Genomic DNA, 16,932 nt, shown 5'->3' with positions numbered 1-16,932 from the left:
AGCAACTTGTTTTGAGAATGCTAAATCTTGAATGGCCGAAAAACAAGCCCAAGCTCAAACACCTGTAAGCCAGACATGTCTTCCAAGTTTGTCACCGCGAGTCACATCTCGTCCTCCTCCACCAGCGAGAGAAAGTAGTAATAAGGTGGCTGTAGACACAAAGTGGAAGGTCCCATCATAGTTTCAGAGCATGATCTAAAGGGAGCGGTTTAAGCCACCCATGAAGCAACAGAGACAATAACAATGGCAGCAAGTTAGTAAGGCGATGTTGCCTGAGATGTTCAGCTGACTAAAACTGTTCCAGAAATGTCACATTAGTGGTACATCTTTTTAAGACCACCAGTGTTTTAAAGCTTTGAGTTTTACCTAACCCTATTTTCAGATCTATGTCCTCACTGAAGCAAGGATCTGATAAACGTAAGAATGCGCAGATTGTACATTCGAAAGGCCGTGCAGCATGTCACACCTCTGATCTGGAGAGCAACGTTTGTCACAGCCCAACATATAATATAATGTTGGTCTTTTTGGAAGTAAATCAAATGTTTTGGTCACCCAGCCATAACCAAACATTTAAAATCACTAACTCAAGACAAAATGTCGTACACTAATAACTCTCGGGCTTTACTTTTTGGGTCTGACCATGTCACATTGAGGTTTGTTTCCAATTGTCATCCCATAATGGGCGTAGACCTTGGGTTAGTTTTGAAACAATTGGGGAAGCCTTTACCCAATCAGCATTGACCACCATATTGTTCACTGAAACTGAACCTTAATGCGAACAGTGTTTCTGGATGATAATCACAGCAAGGAAAACTGAACCTGTAAACAATAGGCAACATAATGAGGAAATATTCTTACTAAACATACCTACCAAGTCGCAAAAAATGGTTTTTTTTCTGACAATACCATAACGAAGGGCTTATAGAACTGTACGAAAGTTTAAGTTGAACTAGGGGATAATGATCCAATGCAGACAATTCCACTAATGGTTTATGAAGAAGACAGAGAGCATTATGGAACGGCCTAATCAAAGAACAGATTTGAAATAGCTCTCTCAGCAGAATACTTGTCACTGCTTAGATTCATTGAAAGCTCCCTCGAAAGCAGAGCCTTTTCTAGCAAATGTAACTGCATAAGCATTTCCTATAAATGGTCAAAGTGTTTCTGAGTGAAATACAGTTTATATACAATATCTATTCCTCTAAGTTATCCATTAGGGTTGATGGTTTTTCTTCTAACCGGAGAGTTGGGTAAACACAGAAAGTTGTCCTGGTTTCCATTTCAGGAGGCTACAGAAACCAAAGCGAGACCAACACACTTAACTGCAGGTGGGCCAAGCAAACTGCATGTTGGCAGGCTCCGTCTCAGCAGCATGCTGATGGTGTTTGATGTATTTTTCACCATTTTTTATTTCCTTGCACACACATACACACTGAAAACCCACAGGACAAACAGAGGGCACACGCAGGCCTGCTCAGACCCAAGTCATGTACCCTTGCTTGTAGATTCCCTGACATCTGTCTTCTCCCTCTAATAAACACTCTCGCCACACACACACACACACACACACACACACACACACACACACACACACACACACACACACACACACACACACACACACACACCTACCTTCCTCCCACCCCTACTTCTGCCTCTGTCCCTTTCCACCTCTCTCCTCTCTCCTCTCTCCTCAAGTCAGGCAGCCAACCAGCCCTCCCAGGTCCACATTCCCATTCTCCACAACTCTGTGGCTGGCTGACCTTGGAGCAGCGAGGACAGATCAGAGACAGACAGGCGGGGAGAAGGAGCCGCTATTCATCTTATGTCGGCATGCCAGCCTGGCCAAACAAGCTTGGGGAAACAATCCCTAGCAAGGGAGAGCTACAAGCATCACCAGCCGGAGTGGCACGATCCGTCAAATTACCTGAGCTCTCTGGACTGTGGCCCGGCCCCGTATCGAGAGGCTGGCTGTAGGCTTATGGCTGAGAACACAAACATACACACACACACAGACGTTAAGACTCCCCCCCCACAGCGACGTGGGATCGCAGTCTTTTCCATGACATTTATTTTTGGCAAAGTGTCGCATCTCTGTTGTTGATGCCTTTATCCTTTTGACCTTGTCTCAAGTCCCAGAGTACCTCATTCAAAAACCTCATATTGTTTTATTCTTTTTTTTTTTAAGGGATGAGAGAGTTGCAGCTTTCTCATCTTCACCCTCCCCTACCTCTGCCTCTTTTTTTTCTTGTCTGAAAGCAGCTAACCCATCTTCTTCTGCCACTCCCCATCTTGTGGAAAGCATCATCCCAATCAGTCCTATTGTAGCTTTCCTTTTTCCCCTGTCCTTTAACTCCTCACCTTCCACCCTTTTTCCTTCCCCCTCCTCTCCCTCTTTTCCACTCTCCGTGTTATTTGCCGCCTATTTTAGAAGACAAGACTGACACCTCTTCAGATCCTCTGCGTTTTCTTTTCTTCTTCTTACATGGTAATCAGTTTGCAAATCAGTGTGGTGTCAGGGAGAGTGTTGCCAAGTTGTTTGGATCACTCTGCCTTAATCTGCGAGACGGCGGAATCGTTGCGGACTGTGAAGCACGCTAGTCTGGAGTGGATTTATGTTTTAAGGGAGGCTCTAGAGGCGGAGAAGAAAGAGATATTACATTTGAGAAATAAAGTGCTCTATAAAAGGACGCCAGGCACAGAGGATGCGACAGAATAAAGAGGCTCCAAGTTATTATACTGTTCTTTATGATTCATAAATGAATTATATTTCTAAAACTAGTTGAATGGCTAGGAATCCAGTCTCAATTTTGAAAACTTCTCAAATTTAAAGAAAAATTAAAGTTTCCGTATTCTCAGTATTCATCTCACTAATGCATCTTTCACAATTATTTTCTAGCTGTCACACGGAAGATGTAGTCGCTGGTAAATTGGCTGTGCCTTTGTTTTGTCTTATAATGGTAGTCTACAGAAAACAGAGCTAAAGGTCATGATGGTTTACAAGCTTAGAAGTCGATACTTTATCAGCCCTGCTAGAATAATGGAGAGCATAAAACAAGAGGAGCAGGAAGTGGGTTTTTTTGTACAAGTTCCCCACAGGGACCTTATCTTACCACAAACTATTTTTAGAGAAGATGAGAAAATGAAAAGGCTGTCTGAGCAGGGCGATTTTTCCTCATAGCATTAGTCAGTTTTGGCCTTGACAGCTACACTACAGCTTATGTACTTTTGGACTGGTTGTAGACGTCCTTGTAAAAGTAAGTAAAAATGCAACCAGACTCACATTTAAAGACTTGTTTTTTTTGGCAAAAATTAACTTTATTTTAGTTACATTCTTTATTTTGCTGCAATGAGCAAATGCCAAATAAACAGCTTTAAATATTCTAATATAACATCAATACTTTATAGTTTGTAACTTCAAATAGCATACAGCCATGGACTGTGGGAGCCTGGACGCAGACATCTAAAGGGCCACCACTCTAAATAAGAGCGAGACACTTAAAATGAAAGAAAATGACTAATCAGAACAGTAGTTTTGTGTCTTTGTAGTTATTTTGCATCTGTTTGTAGCTATTTGATTGACTCTGCAACAATAAATGTTAAGTGTCACTTCATGCAGAGACTCTTGTCCATAAACCACAGGCCTGTTCTGATAGGGGGCACCGGATTAAAGCACGGGGGCCAGTGTCGCCCTGCCTCTGATTGGCTGGATGAGGAGTCATCCAGGATGTGAAGTGAGCTATGGCGGATGGGCACTTGGAGGATAGGTGTGATGGCAGTGGATTAACAAGATAGACAAACAAGAGCCAGGATTGGCACAATTCCTCCGACTGGGGGAACAGCTGGGTGTATCTCAGCTCCCCTTCCCTAAACTCTTTTCCTCTCCATTTAGCTCGTCATGCAGCAGCAACCACAGATGGGATATTTTTTGAGGGGAAGTCACATTCGAAGACCGAGGGGACCCCCCCTCAGCTGTGCCGTACGGTGGCCGTTTGACTTCCAGAAAGCAGTCCCCTTGGAGACCCTTTGTTTTGGGTGGGGCATCTGGTTGCAACAGATGATAGACACATACTGCAGCATTTCACGGGGCCACGGGCTGGGATAGACAGATGAACATTTGGGGAATGAGGCCTGGGTTTGCTGATTTGTGCTCTGGAGTGCCACTAGAGAGCTGAATCAGCAGGATGGAGAGATGCCGCATGTGTCTCTAATAAATAACTCCTCTTCAAATTCGTGTCTTCACCCTATTTCTACACAGAGGAGAGAGGGGGAACCTTTCGGAGGCCTTTGCCCTCCATGTGGACTTTGTGTGATCGTTTTTTGATGAGAACCATCCCCTTAGGACTGGGGATGACATTGACAACTGTTCTAACAAGTTTATTGATCATTCAAATTGTAATGAAAGTGCTTAGTCATCACACACACACACACACACACACACACACACACACACACACACACACACACACACACACACACACACACACACACACATATTGCATAGAACAAAGCTTGGATTAAGCCACATTAAGCTGCTCGAGGAACAAACAGAAACACCTTTCTTGAAATCCCTCCGAGGTGACGTGAAAAAACAAATAATGCAGTGTTGTTATCATTAACGTGTTGCTTTCAAGAGGTGCTTAGAAAATCCCTTTAAGGCCTTCTCTAAGGGAATCGGTTCAGAATTACATAAGAGGACGTAAGGAATTTGGGAGGCGTATGCCTATGAGCGCACAGCACGGAGACCAGACAAGGGTTTTCTTAATTAGGGATGATTTTCCTCCAGCACTAGCTTCAAATACATTTCCCCCCTCTCCCATAATGTTTTGGTCTGGAGCATCCTTGGAGAGTCAACACCACGAGAGATGAGCTACACAGATATTCAGCTGTCCACAAGTCAGCACATGTGCTATTTAACAAAATATATTCACTTGTCTTGTTATTTACTGACCTATTTTCAGATAAAATATTTTTTTTATTTCCCTGTAGCAGCTTTTGAGAAAAACCCCCATCCCTGTTTTTTTTTTTGTTTTTTTTCTTTCTTTCTTTAATACTCATCCAGATTTTCTTGGTGATATCTGAACGGAACCGAAAGGAAATTGCATTTTCACTAAAAGAAAATATTGCAGGGCAGTATGTGTGAAAGGGTTTGAATTACACAGCGGCGTTTAGGGGAGCCCTGTTATCCGGAGCGCACACTTTGGTCTTCGAAAATGGATGATGATTTAGAGCTCCCCCTGAATGCCTCAAAGTAGGCTTTCCGGTGAGCTTATGTCCTTTTCAGGGCAGTTGAGCTCCCATTAGCTCTCCCGCAATTCCAACCATGTGTGTAACAGCAAAACAAGCTGAAGAATAAGGAGTGCCTTGACAGAGGACCTTGCCACCAGTGGGGGAGGGGAAATGGAGCAGGAATGCCGGATCGATGGATGGTGCAACCCAAAGCAAATTTTTTTAAGTCCGGGAGGAAGTTATTTGTGCAGGAGCCGTGGCATCGGAGACGGGGGAGGCGCAGAGATATACGCGCATATTTGCCTACAGATGTGATGGCGTCAGCAGGAAACATAGCTCTCCTGGGACACCGAACGGCCTGCTAATATCCGTCCCCACTGTACCACAACGTGACCTTACAAATCACCAGCCGCACAGCGCTCAACTCGCCCCGCCGCTGTCGAGCATACACAGAGGTGACTAATCGGAACCATCCATTATATGAGGGCAGGCTTGTTTTAGGCCACCGGCCATTCATGGTGATGGATGCGAATGAATGCTGAGAGAGAGACAGGGGAAAGAGAGAGACCTTTCAGAGTGTGGGAACGGATTAAATAAGTCATTTACGGCATTATAGTATTACACGAAAATGCACTGATGCATGATCTCAGGGCAATGTGCGATATATTTCTTGTATTAGTTTGTTACATAAATCCTGGACTAATTCACAACTTAAATCTGGACTCGCTCCCAAAGTTTTGCAATATGACTCTTTACTACTGGTATGATTTACAAGTCTACAATAAAATATTAAGACGCACCAACTGACAAAGCGTCACTCTGGGGTAGGGCAGAAAGAAAAGAGCCTCATCCGTTTTTTTTTTTTTTAAATCTTTCACTCTGATCTGAAACAGTTCCATTTATGTACACTAAACAACATCCATTTTGGTGTCGCAGAACATGGCTGGTAAGAGACGGAGCGCGTGTGAAAGCTGGAATGACAAATCCATGCTGTTTGATTTTGTAGCACCGTTACATTGACTAGAGGCACACAGGGGAGCCTATACAGCTCCATAGTGGAGTGTGAGCCAGTAAAACAATGACAAGCCCTATCTATCCACCCCAGGGTGGCTCCTCCGAAGTCTGGAGTATTAAACTGAGCCCTGAGATAAAGGGGCTTCTTGCACAGTTCAGCCGTGAGGGAAGATGTGCCCGGTCTCCTTATGTATTCCAGTCGTGCTGCATATTGTTTGATATAATCAACATAGACCAGGGGGTACTGCGCAGCATTCAAACACATGGCCCTCCCAAGGGTAATATAAGTCTGAGTAACACTGACATGATTTATGCAGATTTCAACACGTGGCTATGGGTAATATTGCATGTGAGGTACACAATTTTCCACAGGTTTTGGGGAAGCAGGGAACAATTTTAAAGGCAGCTGTGAGAGAGTACGGTTTGTACTTTCTGGTGCCTGTATACATGCGTGAAGGCCGTGGTCACAATCCAAGAGTATTTTCAAGACAAGAGGCGAGACAAACTTTGCGAGAGGCTGGCCCCAAATGACTCTGCTTCACGTGCAATGCATTACCTCATCTACACAAGTAGTCTCATAAACTGATGCAGGCTTGAAGTGGGAGCATATAATAGTTTTACACTGTATACATTTTTTACAGTTTGCCTGGGACTCAAGAAGCCTTGGAAAATGGAAAAAAAAAAAAAGTTCCACATGTCTGACCCAAGATAGGACTTTACATACCAATGGGATTGCCAGAGTGTTACAGGTTTCCAAAACACTGGACTTTTTCTTTCTTTCTTTCCCCAGAAATAAGTCCGCCAAAACTGCTGCACACCACCCCTTGCACCCGCCTCGACTTGGCATACACACACTGTGAGGATGAGGTAGAGCCTAAGCTATTCCAGTTGGCTGGAAGGCTGCATTGAGTATTTGACAGCAAGGGACTGGAAGATTTGATAGGTAATGTAAATCATGAAATATGCCTCAGTGGAGAGGAGGGAGGTGGTTGGAGCAGAGTGATTCTATCAGGAATCAAATCCTCCAAATGCAGCTTTGAATAAGAATGAAATAGATAAAGCTTGGAGGAGCCACGAAAGGAACTGTAATATTAGACAAACAGAAGATTTGCCATACTGTTCTCTGAAATATCAGAAGACATTATCAGCGCCTACTGGCTAATCTCACGCTTTTGCCTGAATTTAGAGTTCAGTGCTGTTGCTTTTTTTTTTTTTTTTTCCTCCACTTGAGCTAACAAGGCATCTGTGTAGTGTGTGGGTGGAGTGTCAGGCCAGTGTAGGTGACTACAGGCCTTATCAGTGTTGAGAGCGGAGTTGTAGGAGGGAGGCGATGTTTAAGGATGCTGGAATCTACTGCCCAACTTTCTGCAACTGTCAAGAGGTTAATTCCATGAAATAGCTGTGGAGAGCAGCCCACTTGATAAACCATATGCCATTTTCTCTTTTACAGCCGACAGATTCTACTAAAGCTGTCACATGCTGCTGAATATTAGAAGAAATGCAAGTCGATTGTGACACCAAAATAGAAAAAAAAAAAAAGAGTCTTAATTAACCAATCCAACTGAGCTCATCAATATGTTGACCAGATGATTAATTTTATCATCCAAACAAACTGTTATATTCTGCATCAGCGATTAAATAATAAAAGTGTAGAAAAACCACGCAGAAGTGTGTGAGGGGAGCATCAGTATGCAGCTGCTCTCCACCAGAGGGGATGGGATGGGTGGGAGGGGAGAGGAGCTCCTATCACTTCCCTCCACTAATTAAAACTAACGACTCCAGGTGCTGCATGGTGCCGGGCAGAGGAACGGCCGGGCGGCTTGTTTGTGTTGGTGGTTCGCCTTCATTACCACCTCCATCCATTCTCCTTAGGAGCCCACCGCAGTATCGACTCCGATCCCGACACACAATGCAAGGAAAAAGGGGGTGATCTAAATGCAAATGGTACCAGCTTGATGCATTATACAGAGTTATACAGTCCGCTTGTGTGTGTGGAGAAGTGATACAGGCAGCAGGACAATGCTTCTTTTTTTTTTTTTAAGCAACACAGGTGAAATATCTCGACGATGGCTGCAGGTTCAATGGCAGAATCAGGCTTCTAAATGTTCACCAAAAGCTTGGGAGTAGGGAGGGGCGGTGTGTTTCTCAACAGCTAAGCAGTCGATTAACATGTTCTCTCCTCAGCCTTTGAGGTATCTGGTGATCAATGGAAGATGGGAAGAGAGTGAGCGAGCAACTAGGTCTATTCCCATCCCTGTCTTTTTAAATCACACCGGGTCTCAAGAGCCCCAAGGCCGTCCTGACATTCCTCGAACACGCGCGCACGCACACACACACGCACGCGCACACACACACACACACACACACACACACTGGTACAGATCCATAATTATGACAAATAGTTACGTTCTCGATACTGCCGGCACTATCACAGGTGTAAAATATGGATGAATTTAATTCTGGAAAATCGATTTGAGTAAAAGTTAGTTTGAAGATGGTGATGGTCGTTTAGTTGAAGCGGAATCTTCACTGTATACAATTTTTGAACGACAAGAAGGTAAAAATTTTAAATATGACACCATGATCTTATTCAAGGTGTGTCTGTGTGATATAAAAAGACAGAGCGATAGTGTGATTGCTGCAGATTCTTCCATCAAAGTGTTAGAGGATGTTGACTCAGCAGCCAGTGATCAATAAACCAACAGCTGTCCAGCAGGTGTAAATAATAAAATTAATGAATGCTCGATTCCATTTACAACAGTTAATATTACCAGTAACACCTGTGCTTCGCCTACTTTGATTGGACAAAATGTCCTGCTGTCAGGCTTTGTTATCTACTGCACTCACTCAGATCTTCATTTTTATATATTAATCTGCATCAGGTCAAACAATACAGTCTGTTAAACCATAAGGGAACAAAAACGTCTCCTATAAAAGGTTTACAATATGTAAAATTGTATAAAACTGAGTGAAAGTTTTGTTCCATTTTGCCTTTAAGGAATGCAGGAACTGAACCCTCTCCGGATCAGGTTGTCAACTTAACCCGATTAAAAACATATTTCTTCTAACTGGCATTTCCAGATTAGGTTTGCCACATTCAGTGTGGCTTTACCTGCCGTGTATTGAACCTGTGTTCCAATGGAACTCGTAAGCTCGTGGTTTCTTAGGAAATCGTATTCACTGTATACTTGGCGTTCAAGTGGTGAAGTTGTGAAAACACAGTTGCAACAGCAACATGGACGATGTCTGCAAGCCACAAAGGGTTACAAATTTAGCAGGCTAACAGTGGGATGACCTAATGCAAGAAATGCAAAGGCACAGAGGGAAAAGATGAGGCTGTTGGGAAGATACCGGGACACTTAGGTGTTAGGCCAGACACAAGTTGATATCAGTCTTTTGATAAACATGAAATTAAGTAAAGTAATGTTTCATGAAAACTTCTCCAGGGCGATAGGTTATGGGGGGAAAAGCCAAACATGGAATACCTGCTCTATGGACAACATTTATTATTTGAGAACTATCAACTTGAAAATACTTTTAGGGCGACCACATTATCAAGAGGGTGGAAATTAAATTAATCTAAAGGATTAAAAAAAATATGGGTTACATGGTCTTTAATCTGTTTACTTCTAGAAAGCACAAAAGTGTTTTTACATCTTTGTTTCTTGGAGATTAAAGCCACTGTGTGTCTGGTAGCCGCTGAGCTTCTAGAAGGAGCAGATCAATAAACTGAGATGACCGCAGAAGATAACTGCTGAAGTTCTTAGAATAAAAACAAACCGTGTCAGTGAAGCCTTAAATCAATCAGGCAAAAGGTCGGACGTCACAGAGGCAGTTCCCAGTCGGTGCAGCCGGAGGAGAGCGCCTGAATCTGAAACACTGCAGCCGCACAGATGTTTCTCATTTGTTCATTTAGTCCCCAGTACAAAAGTAAGAGAGGTTTTACACACCCTTGTGTTAGGTTTCTGCTGTGTGGTGGTTGAGCCCTCCATGTCTGCGTCTGAACCCTTTGACCATCATGTGGGTGGCCTCTTCACCGCTTCCTCCTCTTACATATAAAATTGCACGCAAGTATTAATACCCTCAATGAGGTTACTTTAATCTGAAAGAAAACCCAATAAACAAACTTGCCTGGGGTTGGACTGCTCAACTATCAAAGATGAGACAACACGGGGATCATTGTGCTTGTTATGCCTTTGGCATTCATTTCTATCGTGTCATTGAAAATTCTTATTGAAGTTCTTTTTGTCTTCAACGATGCTGATTTTCTTTTGATTACTTTTTTCTCCTCTTAATATTTGAATTTCCTGGACATATTAAAGGCCAAACCGCCGCGATAATAAGTGGGGTGACAGAGTTTATTGCATGAACTTGAACTTGGATTTAACGCTTAGGGGTTTATTTAACTCTCCGCCGCTGTTATACTGAGTTGGCCCAGGATGTGTTGCCTGGCAGCCACTTGATTTCCAGAACACTACAAGGTTTAGTTTAAAATGATGCTTAACGAAGACCCAATTCTGTACTGAAATAGCTTTAATGTAGAGTGTATTGTACGATTGCTTTGAAATCAAACATTTTGCCCTATGAGTATTTAGTTTTCTTTTCTATTTCACTAGGCACTTAAATGAAAGGGCATTTTAAAAGCATGTTGTTTCCTTGATGTATTTCCAAAACAAAATTCAACTCAAGTGAAAGCTGATAAAATATAATAGTAATTAATGAAAGCTTTTAGACATGTTGCCCCAGATAGAGCTTTTCAAAGACAAAATAATCTTCAGGGCACAGTAAGAGATCTTCTTTTACATTTTGTTGTTCAATTTAGAAAAGGGAATCTTGCACATAGGAACATTTAAACTCATATTTACATGTGTGCTCATATTGACTAATGAGGTCAAAATGTACAGAAAATATTTCCACATGTGAAGGCAGTGGCATCCCACTTACAAATGGCTGCAGTTTGATTATAATAAATGTTGAAGGATATCTGGAGGGTGCGTGGCAGTTGTGATGACATGACAATGGGCAGAAGACGTGGCAATTTATAAAATGATCACCCATCATTAGGTGTTGATTATTCTGGAAATGATTGTCAAAACTGACTGATTGCAGTGAATTCTCTCATGTGTTTGTGTGTGTGTGTGTGTGTGTGTGTGTGTGTGTGTGTGTGTGTGTGTGTGTGTGTGTGTGTGTGTGTGTGTGTGTGGTGTATGAGTGTGTGGGTGGTGTGTGTGCCTGTCTTTGTAGTCTGTGAGGAAAACATTAAACAGTATGCTTAGTGGCCTGAACTGACTTTCCGACGTTAGCATGCTGCCCAAGCTGGTCACGGCTTATCACAAATTACGAGCCTGTTTATTCTGGCAACGTCTTTGATGCTGTTGTTGGGAGCTTGTTGCTGTGGCGTTGCGCTGCACTTCCCAAATATGATTTTGTAACAGCGGTCTTTTGAAATCTGGTTCATCTATTTCAAGGTCTGGTCTATTGAAAATATATATATAAGATGAATTTATATACCCCCCCCCCCCCAAAAAAAAGCACAAGTTACATGTCTGTAAAATATGTGACGACAGACGTGTTTTCATGATATATTGCGTGTGAATTTAGGCATGTCCAGAACAAGCATCATCAATATGTTAACATTAATTTTGCATTAAACCTGCTATAACTGATTTTCTTTGGCCCAATTTGTGGCCAAACATTCTCCACACTTTGATATTCGCTAAACCGGTTAGTAAGCAGTTGCATATTTACATACCCAACAACAATTTTAATTCACTGTTTTTATCTTTGAATATGGCTGTGTCTCAATTTGCGTAGTTGCGATAGTGCATTTACATGTTAGCATACTTAATTGTGTCGTGTTTGAATTTCAACAGGGTCGTGTTTTATTGAATTTCACACTTACCAGAATTGCCGACTACATTATTTGAATGCGTCACCCGTCATCTAACTTGTTGTGTTTTCATGCCCCTGTTTCACACACACAATAAACATGCTGATGGCTTCAATTGAAACAGTATAATGGTAGTTGAGATGAAAAATAAACACTTTTGCGTGGACGTGTACATGTGGCATTTGTATAGTTTGGCGTTCACCACAAAAAACTGCATCTTCCCCAGCTGCCGATCTCAGCAGTTTGCCAACAGGTTGGTAGTCCGGACTGTTAATGGTAACCGTTGAGGGTGACCGGTATGTGTACGCCATCCATAGCGCACTGCAGCGTTGTGTGTGAAAGTCCTTAGGCACTCAAAAAAGTAAGGATAAGCACACAAATGAAGACACAGCAGAAGTTTACTTTTCTGATCGCTAAATTTGTTAGTAGTGTGCAGTAGGGTTCAGAGAATTTTTGGAGTAACAGAAAAAAGAAAAAAAAAAGAGAAGAAGCCAGGATTCGGTGGTAAATATCATGCTGAATGAGGGGAGTTGTAGTGAAGGCTACATCTCTGAAAATATTTGTGAAATTTTCTAACCACTAGTGGCTGCGATTAGTAGCCGAGTCAGCAGAGGGCACACTGTTGAAACTGGTAATCCCAACATCCCAGTACTTTCTGTAATTTTAACTAACGTGCCTCAAAACCATACGGAAGAAAAATCGTCTGGTGTAACTGATCAGACAATACAGCCACACTCGTAGCGATTTCTATTATTTGCATCCCGGTGTTAATGTTGTGGAGCTGAGCTGATTCCAGCGGCAACAGCGAATGATAATCAAGTTGAGTTGATCACAATATGCATCTTATGTAGATAATATGTTAAATTATGACGATTATCTGAAAAACAGCCTGAGCTCAGCGCCCTCAGTCTTGACTACAAAATGACTTCTGCTGACTTTTTATTGTACCCCAAATAAAATTCAGGAACCACACGAGCATGCATGAAGGTCAGAAATATGAAATTGGGAGAAAGACAACAACTTTTTTTTATTTTTTTAATGTAACCAGGAAAGCCTCATTGTATGAAAAATATCGTTTACGAGAGTCCTCGCCAAGAACTTTATGTGCAGTGATTGACAATCAATTTTAACGTTTCATAGGCTGTCAGTTGAGTCATTTCCTTGTAAAGGATTTGTCTGCAATGGAGAAGAGGAAAAAAAAAAAAAAAAAAAAGATGTTAAAAGTATATGAAAGTGCATACTGGCTGTTACAGACACACTATGTCAAGCATTTCAAGTGAGATTCAATTTTAATGTGGTAACACGGTGTCGTGTTTGAAGATGCAAAATTGTGTTTAGATGCTGCGTTCATCACCGAGCTAACTAGTCGGAACATATCGGGCAATATCTTGACCATAATTACAATTCAGAGTGGTCCAGCTGCCTTTTATCACTTTATGTCTGATAATAATTTATCACACATGCTGTTCCATAAGCGCAATATTTATCACAAGCCCTGGGGATCATGATACTCATATTATTCAATTTAGAACTAGTCAGCAAAGACCTATCATTGTTCAATATTTCCATATTAATGGCACAAAACATTTCCCAGTAGTTTCAATGTATTTATTCAGCACTAAATATCAACTTGTTCGACCTTTTTTTCCAATGAAAAAACCGCCACATCTGACATTAAAAAGAAATTTACATATCATTGAGCTTAAAAAAAAAAAAAAAGTTAAAACATACAAAATAAATAGAAAAGAGCAGCCCTTCATTTGTCAGTGCTGGTCCTTGAATCATACTTCTTATAAATGATACAAAATGTCTCTAGCACAGTGAATGCTTCGGAGAAATAGTTACAAAAAAAACAAAAAAAACCCGAAAAGAAGGCCGTTTCTTGGGGGAGAGGACAGATAGCGTAATAAATTAATATTTTGTGCTTGTTGCTGGAAATCTTCAGAACTTGCAGCAGGGACCGCAGCCCTTGTTCGCCCTGCAGCAGTTGCAGCACCAGCGGCACAAGGAGATGTGGCTCTGACGCTTCTGCCTGATGTGGTTCGGCATCTGTGGGAAAGACAAAGAGACGTGAGCGAGGTGTTCATCTCCAGCACTTCATCCTCTCGCTGTATGGAGAGAGCACCGGGGCACTCTGTGGGGAAAACACATCCACTTAAATTTTAATTTGCTCATGGTAATTGGCTTAATTCATTCAGTCAATTGAACATACCAGCCACGATTCCATTGACATCTCTTGATGTGCTGCAACTGGAGTGTCATTGCTCCCTGCCTCCTCCAGCTCCTGCACCTGTTAATGAATTATGCACATTTAGGAGCCACATCTTAGCATCCCGGCAAAACATTTATAGCTAATAAGCAAATGAAGGGAGTTTAAGTCAAATTCTTACCCCAGTGAATGGGACGGCGGAGCTCTCCAGAATGCAAATAAAGGCGAGCACGAGTGTCACTGCAACTGCAATGCTGAATGCCTTCATTTTGGTCGGGGGGGGTTTAAACGGTTTAGTTATTAAATCCTTTGAAGATTAGAGCTGATAGGTCTTCTCTCTCATGGGTGTCAGGCCACCGAGGAGCACCACAGTATCTTCAATTTATTCTTCAGTGATGGATGGTGATTGTCTCAGCGAGTGGATTTCTTCAGATCTTTCACTGACCCTTGTCAGCTCTCAGTCCTTCCCCAGTCCGATGGTTGAGCATGCAGAGTGCGCTGGCATTTATACACACTTGGGCCAAGTGTTGCCTCATCACTGCTGGAAGCCCGGCCCATTCCTGGCAGCCGTTACCTAACTCCAGTGGGGAAGTTTTGACCTCCTCACTTCTCCTCTTCATAGTTCTGCAACAACGGGGGGGGGAATTCTCTGATCTATTTTTGATTGGAGCCCCCTCTCCCCCCCTTCCCACTGTCTGTTAACAATATGAAACCAATCACAAACTTTCCGCTGAGAGAACACATAACTCCACACTTGAACAAGCTGCTCGAGACTATCGTTTTTTTACAACACCAGAGTTATATGTTTTCTGTAAATGGGACTTTTCTTGGAGAAAATCTGGCACTGGAGATTCCCACAGCAAAGGCCAGGACAGCATGGGTCAGTGTATTGCATGGCTGACTGAGCTGCACTTGTTTCAACCCAGGAAATCCTCCACTGAGGAGAAGGAGCCACTTTGGAATATCCATTGCTCAGTCTAAAGGATGTAATTACAACCTCTCAAATGGAATAATTAGCCCCTCAATTTCACCACGTTCAGTTTTTGCATAACACACAGGAACCTGCAGTTGAAACAAATTAAATCCCTTTGAGAGCTGCGGAGTAGTAGCCAGGATTAAAATCCTCTGTTTGAGAGTCAAGGTGTTTCAGTATGCATTCATGAAAGAAGAATATAAAGTAATATGATGAGGTTTATTATGTCTGGACAGAAAAGAATCCCTACAGGTGCTTTACTCTGCATCTGTTATATCACAATGACACGGGCTATATTTTTTTTTTATACTATTATTTCAATTTCCAGACATCATTTTTAGAGACCGAAGAAGCTACAACATAAAACATAAAAGCTGCTTTTGCTTCACTAAAAGAGCTTTCCTCATTTCCTTGCATACTTTTAAATGTCAATAGATGTCAATAGAACAGTTTGAAATTAAAATGTTGTTTATTTAATGGCGTTGGCATAATGATAATAAACCAGGTTTCATAGAAAAAACAAAACTCTAAATGTGTAAGAATTATTTTTCCCCTTATCACTGAGGCAGCGATAAACATCAACAGATTAATTAACCTGTCAGTTTACGAACACTGTTGCACAACAACACCAGGCTGGGGAATTTTTTTTTTTTTAAATCAATAATGCTGGAAATGAAATAACAAAAATGAGAAAAATAAAGGTACGGATTGATAAATGGTGGGCTGTGCATGCAGATAAAAATCAGAGACCATTTGAATTCTCATTATACTTTCAAAGTCTGTCCAAATTGCCCATGCTGACTCAATTAGAGAACAACATGTCGCAGGACGGCTGCGTCAGTCTGTCTCGATCACCGATAACCTCGCTGGCCCACCCTGCTTGCTTTGGGTGACCTCAACGTCCATGTCAACAAATACACTCATGAATGGCTCCACATCTGTTGGAATCTGTCCACACTTTTCTAATATTTAGAACCATCAATCACGTTATCGGGACTTTTTCTGTCTGCTCGTGTGCTTCTGAACAACAGAAAGAGGCCCTAGTACACTTTGAACCAGCACATACTGTAGACTCATGATGAACAAGCCATTTTGTTTGTCAAGTTTCTCTGAGCATGACTCAGCACACGAGGTCTAACCTGACACCAGTAGACTGCAGTACGACAAAAAAAAAATGTAAAAAATAAAATATATATATATATATATATATATATATATATATATATATACAGATTTTGAGAAAGAAACAAGAACACATTAAAGAGTTAAAAAAATAAAATAAAAAAGGACTTAAACACCTGTGTTTTCCGAGCATGCACATTTTGACCTGTGCTTTCCTGAGCATGCATGTCTCCGCCCTCGAGGCTATCACTAGGAATCTTCTGGCCAAACAAAACCAGGCACCAGCATGGCGGACAGGTTCACCTCAGCAGGCGCCACTCTACCTTTTCTCTCCTGGTCGAGGGCATTGCCCCCGTCTGTCCCTGTTTCATCATCGTCCTCTGTCGCCCGTCCATCCCCCCCCCTTCACCCCCCTCCACCCACCCACCAGCTTTATATGGAACTGCAATGCATCCCACACGTTATACTTGTCTGCTACCAAAGACACCACACATA

At 42.1% G+C, this 16,932-nt stretch overlaps 1 protein-coding gene across 1 annotated transcript; it reads right to left on the bottom strand.

Annotated features, from left to right (window-relative positions):
* Positions 1-13,726: 13,726 nt before the first annotated feature.
* hamp (hepcidin antimicrobial peptide) lies at positions 13,727-14,810 on the bottom strand. Its single transcript, XM_069141534.1, has 3 exons — positions 14,524-14,810; positions 14,346-14,423; positions 13,727-14,182 (listed from the first exon to the last, which is right to left on the bottom strand). Exons 1-3 carry the CDS (start codon positions 14,608-14,610, stop codon positions 14,075-14,077), a joined length of 273 nt encoding a protein of 90 aa, XP_068997635.1. The 5' UTR covers positions 14,611-14,810; the 3' UTR covers positions 13,727-14,074.
* Positions 14,811-16,932: the final 2,122 nt, after the last annotated feature.

The sequence above is a fragment of the Embiotoca jacksoni genome, unplaced genomic scaffold (genome assembly GCF_022577435.1).
Source record: "Embiotoca jacksoni isolate LCO1_2020_lvr unplaced genomic scaffold, fEmbJac1.0.p SCAF_11, whole genome shotgun sequence".
Taxonomy (NCBI): domain Eukaryota; kingdom Metazoa; phylum Chordata; class Actinopteri; family Embiotocidae; genus Embiotoca; species Embiotoca jacksoni.
The sequence above is the reverse complement of the archived record's forward strand: the minus strand, read 5'-3'. Positions and strand labels throughout refer to the sequence as shown.